Raw genomic sequence first — 10279 nt, 5'->3', positions numbered from 1 at the left:
CCTCGAAGGAACCACCACTAATAGCTAAATCTGACTACCTCCATCTTCGGATCTACCCTCTCGTATATTATGGGGGCACTGAGTTATATTGTGACCCAACTGAGCGAAATAAATATTGATCCGTATACTTGAAGCATCCACTAACATAGTGCATTCTGCTTCAAAATCCATAGGAGGGACATTACCAACATATATAAATGCACCAGCACTCACAGAAGCTACAAAAATTTCCTTCTTCGACTCTCAAATACCACCAAAATTGGGCTGCTTTCCAATTAATTCACTCCTAGAGGGCTCCCCTCCAAATCTTCTCCTGCTGGTATACCATCTCTGTTGCATTGCTGCCAAATCATTTTCTACCAATATAGCCATATTTACTAATCTATAAAAGTCCTAGATATGAAAGGGTACCAGCAGATGTATCAGACTGTCTCTCAGTCCTCTTAAAAAATGAAAATATTTCTCCTCTAAAGTATTAACTAACTAAGGGATATACCAAGTTAGAGCTATAAACTCGTATTCATGCTGCATCACTGATTTACTCCCCTAAACCAGCCTCAAGAATTACTTTTATATATGTTGCCTCATCGAGGGTAGAATAAACTACTCTCTAAAAGTCTTCATAAACTCCTCCCAAGAGGTCTCAGCATTCATCCTACCCTGAAATTTCTCCCTCAGTTGGCCTATCCAATAGTCCTTAGCTTCTCCATCAAGAAGAAACACTCTCATAGGTACCTTTCTGCCTTCAGGGCACTACATCCCATAAAATGATTTCTCCAATCTGAATAACCAATCTTTTATAGCCTATCTTTTATAGCTCCATGAAAAGGGGGAGGTTTCAATCTAAAAATAAATATAAATAATGATCTATCTCACTCCTTTTGCACGTAATATCCTGTTATGAGCTTCTTCTATCAATTATGCTACTAGCCTAGCAAACTGCATCATCAAATATAGTTCTACTACTTATGTTGCGCTATGGACCATATCATCTCAAGAGTTTTGTCCTAAGGCTCTAGTACTGATTCAATTCTTCCCAATTAGTGCTATAATACCACTTTGTATTGCACCAAGATCTAAAGAAGGAATTTAATTGAGCCTACTTTCTTATACTTCTAAATTTATCATCCTCAATAAATTCATATACACCAGAGCAAACTAAATATCAATAATTTATAAAATAAATTTTCAGAGAATGCAAACCACGGATTCTCTTCCCAAAATAATCATTTACAAAAGTCCAGACTCCAATACTTCCAACAAAACTATAAATACAACATAGACTACAAAATCATAAATAACTGCTAAATCTGGCCTTATGCTTCCTATTGAATTAGACCTACTTCACAAAATCTTTACCTTTTCCTGAAATGATATAAAAAAGGAGTGAGTATATAACTCAATAGGTCAATGTCGTTTCCCATAACAAAATTCAATGCATACTATTGAAAGTGATTAAAACAAAATTGTAATAATACTTTTCAACTTAATGTTTTAGATATGCAAATGAACTTATGAATGCAGAAGGCATGTGTGTTGATGCCCTTATAAGTTCCAAATCTTCCACCTCTCACCTGCCTAAGATAAGTGCAAAATAGAGCAAAACCAAAATAAAACATAATTCCACTACAAAGCCAAAAATAGAGTATTCCAATACAAAGCATTTTCACCTTGGGCCCAAGTAGAGATTTTCCAGCGTATTTTCCTTAACATTTCAGAAACTACTTATCATGAAATGCATGATAATGCAAATATAGCATGCACTTGAACTTTTTAAGCAAATAACATCATATGTAAACTTGTATATAAAACCATCATATTTTACTTGCCAACACAAAGTGCCCGAAACTTTCAATTTCATAGAGGTTGTGTATAATGTTAAAATAATATACTTTATTAACTGTACTATAGTTCATTAAATTTACCATATACAAGAATAATAAAAAATTCATACAGAATAAATCGACCGATAAAATTTTACATTCTTATAGTCAAATGTCCCGAATGATGAATAAAATAATGTACTATAAGTTACATAGTAAAATCTTTTTAAAACTAAAAAATACTTTCAAAAACATATCTTTTATTATACACAACAGATTTAAAAATAGAAATGGGGTATGGGTTGCCTACCTCGAGCCCAATAATTCTCATGGTTGGCCAGATGGACAAAAATTTGGCTTTTAACCTTGAATATTCTCTATTTCCTTTTCTTTCCTCCTGTCATCTCCTTTCTTCCTCGACAAGTTGCTAGGCATTTGGGTTTGCATTATTGATTTTTTATATTTATTATTTTAAAAAGTTTTAATTAGACCTAACGTCGTCGTGCTACAATCTTCAACACCATAGCATTTCCAGCAAAACTCTCAAACTCTCCCATATTCTCTCAAACTTTCTTAGTTTCCATTCTCAGCACCACAATAACACTGCTTAGCTATAACACTCCCTCAAAGGCTCATTTTCTCCATTTTCCCAAGAGCATAGCGACTAAGCGCCCAATCCAGCGCCACAGTGCTCGCAGAAGAAAAATTGAACTTTTAAATTTCACTTCCTAAACTCAAATCTTTAAATATTCAAAGATCTAAACAACTTAATAATACTTGCAACTACTAGATTAATTAAAAAATATACTTCTAAGCAGATAATTACCTGAATTTCAGACGACGAATACTACATTCTCCTCTCTTTGGAAAAATGTCATCACCGACATTTCAATCAAAGCAAATCCGAATATAAATGCCTCATCTCAGCTTCTTTCTTCAGGTTGTTTCCCTTTTTGTCCGATGCTTCCATTGAACTTTGGTCATTGAGATTTGCTTATGCCTTAGTTGCTTAACATCAAATGCCAAAATATGATCATATCAATAACTTTTTGCTCTACATTACATACTCATTTTCTTAATACTAATACATGAAATATATTGTGAATATAAGACATGTGATATAATAAAAATAGTCTATAAACAAATTTGTCTATCCCTTCAATTACTTCAATTTTTTTTTTTTTTTAGTTTTATCTTTCAGATGTAATTATTCTTATAGTAATGAAATCGGCTATTCTCTTAATTTAACCAAAAATAAATAAAAAAGACTTTTGCGAATGATGCCAATAGATAAGTCGACGCTACCCCATGACTGATGATGGCGGGGAGTCCACTTAATGCTTTCAACACTCCACATCGCAGAAAAGAGAGAAAAGAAGAGAATTGGAGGAAGAGGAACAAGGATTTCGTATTCTCTCTTTGAGGCAAGAGATGTTTCAGTTCCTAGTTTGGATTTTGATGGCTTTTTGGGCTGTAATGGGTAGCGGAATCGGCGTAGGTGGTCAGCCACAAGACCATTTGGTGGCAGGACTTCCAGGGCAGCCAAAGGTTGATTTCAAGCAGTTCGCAGGGTACGTGGATGTCGATGAGAAGGCAGGGAAGAGTCTCTTCTACTACTTCGTAGAATCACAGGAGGATTCAGATAAGAAGCCTCTGACCCTTTGGCTTAATGGAGGTACAGATTTTGCAGTTAAAAAATGTTTTGTTTCGTCCCTATGATGCAAGCTCTGTGGTTCCATGAGATGTGTTCTCAAGTTGGTTTTTACTGTTTGATTACTGCGCCATATCTATTTCTCTCTTTGATTTGGTTTGGGTAATACTGTATGATTAGTTATCTATTTTAATGTCAAGGAGAAGTTACTGTTTTCATCTGTACTGCTGACTATGTTTTGGCATTGAAAGGATAAGTATGCGCTTTATTTTATTTGTTACACTGAGTTTGTCTGTGGCTCTGGAAGCTTGTTTGTAGTTCTGCATTCATTTCATCGGTTTTGCAGTTTAACTTTTGGATACCATAAAATTTTTATGTATTCTTATTTTTAATATTTAAAGTTTTATTTTTATTTATATAACACTCACATTTTTTATAGGTAAATAGATTAGAAATTTCTATTTTTGGTTTCTTAAAAATATATGGTAATTGTTTTTTTACTTTTTATTAACACTTGTTTTATCTTTCAACATAGTTGCAATGCGTGCTTCCTCAAGTGGAATATATCTCTTTTGATTCTTGGTCATTGCTTCATCAAATATCATCCCCATTGGTTCGGAAAAAATAGTTTTGCCACTATTTAGGGAGGAAGAGGAGAAATTTTAGAAGATGAAATGCTAAGTTCTAGATGATATTATTTTATTTCTATTGTTCATTGGATGCAGTATGTTTAACTATGACTGAAATCTACAAAGGTAATTTATGACAATCACTTGATAATATTCATTGCTAAGTTTCGAATTAGCACATTCAATTCACAGCTAATATATTGATGATTTCTAAAAGGAACTTTGCGAGCAATTTTAGAAGTCCATTCATCCTAATTAGTTGCAGATCATTTGGTTAAATATCTTCTATTTACACGTTTTTTTTTTTCAATTATTATTAAATTGTGAATGTTGGCCATTAAAAGAGAAGCATAAAATTAAGTTAAGTGTTGCAGACATGAGGATGCTCAAGTTGTTGAGCGGCTTTACACTTAGAGATAGAATACGAAATGAGTATACACGTGAAAGATAGGAGTAGCTCTTGTGGAAGATAAGATTAGAAAGAGTTTCTTAAGATGCTTTTGTCATATAAAATGTCGGCCTTTTGATGACCTTGTTAAGAGGGTAGATGTATTAAATCCGGTCTACGTTAAGAAGGGTAGAGCTAGACCTAAAAAGGCTTGATTAGAAAGTATTAGAAAGGACATTTTTTTTATTAGATTCAAATGATAATTTAACTCTTAATATGATACAATGGAAAAAAATGATTCATGTAGCCAACCCCATATAGTGGGATAAAGGCTAGTTATTGTTGTTGTAGTATCAAACCGACTCTATGCTTTTGTTGCATTTTAAGAATTGGTATAAGCGCTTTTATTTTCTTAGGCACTGATGTATTCATGAGCAACCAGAAAAGCTACTTTTATAGTAGAGTGTGCCAGATGATGGATTATCAATCTATTTTCAAGGCCAGCCTATGCGACGCCAAGCACGAAAAGGCTACCAAACAAAGCCTAATTGCTACCTTCTTCTAAAGATAGGATGGAATAATTATCCAACTTTGTTCTTGAAAAGATGAAAAGAACATGAAAGGAAAAGTCATATGCTAAAGGATATTAAAGTAATGCAATCAATATTCTCCATGTTTATGCTCAAACACATGGCTTAAGTAATATATTTTCTTCAAAAGAAACAAAAAAGAAGTTAGAATTCTCATCACTTATTTTTTTTCCCTTAAGTGATGAAGAAAGGAATTCTTTTACGAAATAGAGTAAAATTTGTCAATTTAACTGAAATTTAAAATTTAAAGCAAAAAATATTCTGAAGCGATATTGTTCACAAATTTAACCAAACATGCTATTAACTGCAATCAATAAGATGGGATTATGTTGCCAGATTTCATGCGTTGGAATTCCCTTATTCTTGAGTTTTTAAAGCTTAGCTTCACGTGTTTCCTTTGCTTGTAATGATAGTTATTGATGCAGCTCTGTGGTTCCATGAGATGTGTTCTCAAGTTGGTTTTTACTGTTTGATTACTGCGCCATATCTATTTCTCTCTTTGATTTGGTTTGGGTAATACTGTATGATTAGTTATCTATTTTAATGTCAAGGAGAAGTTACTGTTTTGATCTGTACTGCTGACTATGTATTGGCATTGAAAGGATAAGTATGCGCTTTATTTTATTTGTTACACTGAGTTTGTCTGTGGCTCTGGAAGCTTGTTTGTAGTTCTGCATTCATTTCATCGGTTTTGCAGTTTTTAACTTTTGGATACCATAAAATTTTTATTTATTCTTATTTTTAATATTTAAATTTTTATTTTTATTTATATAACACTCAAATTTTTTATAGGTAAATAGATTAGAAATTTCTATTTTTGGTTTCTTAAAAATACATGGTAATTGTTTTTTTACTTTTTATTAACACTTGTTTTATCTTTCAACATAGTTGCAATGCGTGCTTCCTCGAGAGGAATATTTCTCTCTTGATTCTTGGTCAATTCTTCGTCAAATATCATCCCCAGTGGTTCGGAAAAAATAGTTTTGCCCCACTATTTAGGGAGGAAGAGGGGAAATTTTAGAAGATGAAATGCTAAGTTCTAGATGATATTATTTTATTTCTATTGTTCATTGGCTATGACTGAAATTTACAAAGGTAAGATATGACAATCATTTGATAATATTCCTTGCTAAGTTTCGAATTAGCACATTCAATTCAAAACTTATATATTGATGATTTCTAAAAGGAACTTTGCGAGCAATTTTAGAGGCCCATTCATCCTATTTAGTTACAGATCATTAGGTTGAATATCTTCTATTTACGTGTTTTACTTTTTTTTCAATTATTATTAAACTGGGAATGTTGGCCATTAAAAGAGAAGCATAAAATTAAGTTAAGTGTTGCAGAGATGTGGATGCTTAGGGGGATGAGTGGTTTTACACTTAGAGATAGAATACGAAATGAGTATATACGAGTAGCTCTAGTGGCAGATAAGATTAGAGAGAGTTGTCTTAGATGCTTTTGTCATATAAAATGTCGGCCTTTTGATGACCTTGTTAAGAGGGTAGATCTTTTAAATTCGGTCTACGTTAGGAAAGGTAGAGCTAGACCTAAAAAGACTTGAGTATTAAAAATGACATTTTTTATTAGATTTAAATGTAATTTAATTTTTAATAGAACATGATGGAGAAAAATGATTCATGTAGTCAACCCCATATAGTGGGAAAAAGGCTAGTTATTGTTGTATCAAACTGAGTCTATGCTTTTGTTGCATTCTGAAAATTGGTATAAGGGCTTTACTTTCTTAGGCACTGATGTATTCATGAGCAACCAGAAAAGCTACTTTTATAGTAGAGTGTGCCAGATGATGGATTATCAATTTATTTTCATGGCCGCCCTATGCAGCGCCAAGCATGGAAAGCCTACCAAACAAAGCCTAATTTCTACTTTCTTCTAAAGATAGGATGGAATAATTATCCAACTTTCATCTTGAAAAGATGAAAAGAATATGAAAGGACAAGTCATAAGCTAAAGGATATTGAAGTAATGCAATCAATATTCTCCATGTTTATGCTCAAACACATGGCTTAAGTAATATATTTCCTTCAAAAGAAAAAAAAAAGGTTAGAATTCTCATCAAATATTTTTTTTCTCCCTTGAGTGATCAAGAAGGGAATTCTTTTACGAAATAGAGTAAAATTTGTCAATTTAACTGAAATTTAAATTTTAAAACAAAAAATATTCTGAAGCGATATTGTTCTCAAATTTAACCAAACATGCTATTAACTGCAATCAATAAGATGGGATTATGTTGCCAGATTTCATTGGAATTCTCTTATTCTTGAGTTTTTAAAGCTTAGCTTCACGTGTTTCCTTTGCTTGTAATGATGATTATTGATGCAAAATCACCTACTTAGGAAATGCTGCTAGACCATCCTCATGGTGAGATGATTCTTTTTGCATGTTGCTTCTTATTGGCTAGCTAAAGAAGAAATCTTTTCGATTTTAAAGAATGGCATCCATCTAATATTGATATTTTTAAGTAAAAGTTTATTGTCAGGCCCTGGATGCTCTTCAATTGGAGGAGGTGCATTCACTGAACTGGGACCATTCTTCCCTAGAGGGGATGGCCGAGGCCTCCGATTAAATAAGCATTCTTGGAATAAAGGTTCTCTTTTAGTCAGTCAAACAAGCTAATTAGATTATTCTTCAACTATAATTGTTTTCTCTCTCTAGTTAACTGAACTGCAAAACTTCATTGACTTCATCAATTTGCTATACATAGTTTCAAACCTTCTGTTTGTTGAATCACCTGCTGGAGTTGGATGGTCATACTCAAACAGAACTTCAGATTACACTTGTGGTGATAAATCTACAAGTAAGATTTCTATGCATTTTCTCTTTAAATTATCAACTGCTGAACATCTTAAATGAATTATAGAACTAATCTGATTTCTTTGATCTTTTGAACGTTGAAGCTAGTGATATGCATATATTCTTAATACGGTGGTTTGAGAAGTTCCCTGACTTCAAAACTCGAGACTTTTTTCTTACTGGAGAAAGCTATGCAGGTCTATTCTCCTTATATAATTACATGAATTCTCCTCAGAAAAGTTTCTTACTAAAAATATTAAGTGTGGCCACAGGGCACTACATACCAGAACTAGCAGTTGCTCTACTGAACCATAACAAACGTTCAACTAATTTCAAGTTCAATATTAAAGGGGTTGCTGTATGAGCTTTTGAACATTACTTTACAACTATAACGAATACCTATTTAACTATTATCTAATACATCTTCATTTCATTTTGCTAGAGTAGATTGGGAATCCACTTCTCAAGCTTGACAGGGATATTCCTGCTTCTTATGAGTATTTTTGGTCTCATGGAATGATTTCTGATGAGATAGGCGATAGGATAATGAACAATTGTGATTTTGAGGATTATACGTTTACCGAATCTCACAATGTTAGCAATTTATGCAATGATGCAATTGCAGAAGCATATCAGGTGGTAGGAAATTACATAAACCAATATGATGTGATCCTTGATCTGTGCTATCCATCTATTGTAAAACAGGAACTGAGGCTGAAAAAAACCGTAAGAATCATTTCATTTTATGAGTTTGTTGTTTTATATGCATGGTTTTCTTCTTTGAGCTTTTGATGATGGCAGGTTTCTAAGTTTAGTATTGGGGTTGATGTGTGCATGACAATGGAAAGGGACTATTACTTCAATCTACCAGAGGTACAGCATGCCCTTCATGCCAACAGAACTAGTTTGCCTTATAACTGGAGCACTTGCAGCGAGTAAGAAGGCTTATCAAGGCTATTCATTTTATGTTTCTATGAATGATTCGCATACATTTTCAGCTAAAATCTCCATTATTAAATTTCCTGATTGGGTATTTCAATATTAATAGTTAGAGAGAGTCGCCTTAGATGGTTTGGTCACATTAAACGGAGGCCTTCCGATAATCCGGTTAGGAAAGTTGTAGTATTAGATTTGACTTATGTTAAGAAAGATAGAGCTAGACCTAAAAAGACTTTGTTAGAAAATATTAGAAATGATCTTTCTTTATTAGATTTAAATCAGATTTGACTTTTAACAGGACACAATGACGAAAATGAATACATATAACCGTCCCCATGTAGTGGGACATGATATGAGACTCATTCAACCAATAGACTAAAATGAACTACGTTCCATATAAAATTTTAATTAACTCATTCAACTTTCTTAATTGACAGTATCCTAAATTACAACCTAAATGATGCGAGTATCAACATACTTCCATTGCTCAAAAGAATTATTAGACATCGAATACCAGTTTGGGTTTTCAGGTAAGGACTCCAATACTCAACCTATATTTCTCCATTATCTTGGAAATTTAACTCCAAGGAATGTTAAATCTGCAGTGGAGATCAAGACTCTGTGGCGCCGTTCTTGGGCACTAGAGCACTTATGCGGGAGCTAGCACATGATATGAGACTTGGTGTTAGCGTTCCTTATACTGCTTGGTTCTACAAAGGCCAGGTATCCTTTCTTCTCAGCCTCTTTGATAACATAGAAACTAGATCAATGAAAGTAAGTTTACAAAGAAAAAATTTGGATCAGAATGTTTTGATGCAAAATGCTTGATGTGCTTCAGAATCATAAGACTTGTTTTAAGATTAATATTGTATATAAAGTGTATTAATCTTAACACAAATCAAAGAGCTTTGCGTTTTGTATTTGGATATTCTCTTTCTCGAGTAAGGTTACAGAGGAGAAGAATTTCAATTTTCTTAGATTAAATTTGAGATATAATCATCCATGGGACCTTCACAGGTCGGTGGATGGATGACAGAGTATGGAAACATACTGACATTTGCCACAGTGAGAGGAGCTGCTCATATGGTGCCTTATGCGCAGCCAGCAAGAGCTTTCTTTCTTTATAAACTATTTGTAAATGGCAGAAGATTGCCAAACACAACCTTTCCTCCCATTGACTGATGATAGATAAAATCTAAAGATTTATAAGATTTAAATTTGGTTTGGGACAATTTTCTTATTGCTTGTTAAAACAGCTTTTTAGTATAAAAATTTTTCATTTAAAAAATTTTTAAACTAAAAGGTTATTTAAAAGGTAATAAAAAAAATGGTCACAAATAAAACCTCAATCTAAGTAGTATTTTGATTTTCTTTTTCAATTGTTGGGAGTAGTAATTTGATTTTGATCCGGCGTTTTATTTGGAATAAGAGATTGAATAAGTTGA

General features: G+C 33.1%; 1 protein-coding gene across 2 annotated transcripts; it reads left to right on the top strand.

Moving 5' to 3' along the window:
• The first annotated feature begins 2991 nt into the window (after positions 1 to 2991).
• Positions 2992 to 10066, top strand: LOC110098304 (serine carboxypeptidase-like 42). 2 transcript variants are annotated; one of them, XM_020825088.2, is made up of 10 exons: positions 3001 to 3498; positions 7582 to 7689; positions 7807 to 7899; positions 8000 to 8092; positions 8168 to 8253; positions 8343 to 8621; positions 8697 to 8830; positions 9272 to 9364; positions 9440 to 9557; positions 9852 to 10066. In XM_020825088.2, exons 1-10 carry the CDS (start codon positions 3255 to 3257, stop codon positions 10014 to 10016), a joined length of 1413 nt encoding a protein of 470 aa, XP_020680747.1. In that variant the 5' UTR covers positions 3001 to 3254; the 3' UTR covers positions 10017 to 10066. The 2 variants fall into 2 exon arrangements, with proteins under 2 accessions (XP_020680745.1, XP_020680747.1); XM_020825086.2 differs by having other exon boundaries at positions 2992 to 3498; positions 8000 to 8253.
• The last annotated feature ends 213 nt before the right edge of the window (positions 10067 to 10279 follow it).

The sequence above is a fragment of the Dendrobium catenatum genome, unplaced genomic scaffold, assembly GCF_001605985.2.
Source record: "Dendrobium catenatum unplaced genomic scaffold, ASM160598v2 fragScaff_scaffold_1089, whole genome shotgun sequence".
Classification (NCBI taxonomy): domain Eukaryota; kingdom Viridiplantae; phylum Streptophyta; class Magnoliopsida; order Asparagales; family Orchidaceae; genus Dendrobium; species Dendrobium catenatum.
The sequence above is the reverse complement of the archived record's forward strand: the minus strand, read 5'-3'. Positions and strand labels throughout refer to the sequence as shown.

What these genes read in the sequence shown, in the direction of transcription:
- LOC110098304 (XM_020825086.2), top strand. Translation starts at nt 3,255, where the DNA reads ATGTTTCAGTTCCTAGTTTGGATTTTGATGGCTTTTTGGGCTGTAATG. An exon ending in ATACCAGTTTGGGTTTTCAG is followed by an intron (nt 9,365 to 9,439) that starts GTAAGGACTCCA and finishes TTAAATCTGCAG; the next exon opens with TGGAGATCAAGACTCTGTGG. An exon ending in CTTGGTTCTACAAAGGCCAG is followed by an intron (nt 9,558 to 9,851) that starts GTATCCTTTCTT and finishes GGACCTTCACAG; the next exon opens with GTCGGTGGATGGATGACAGA.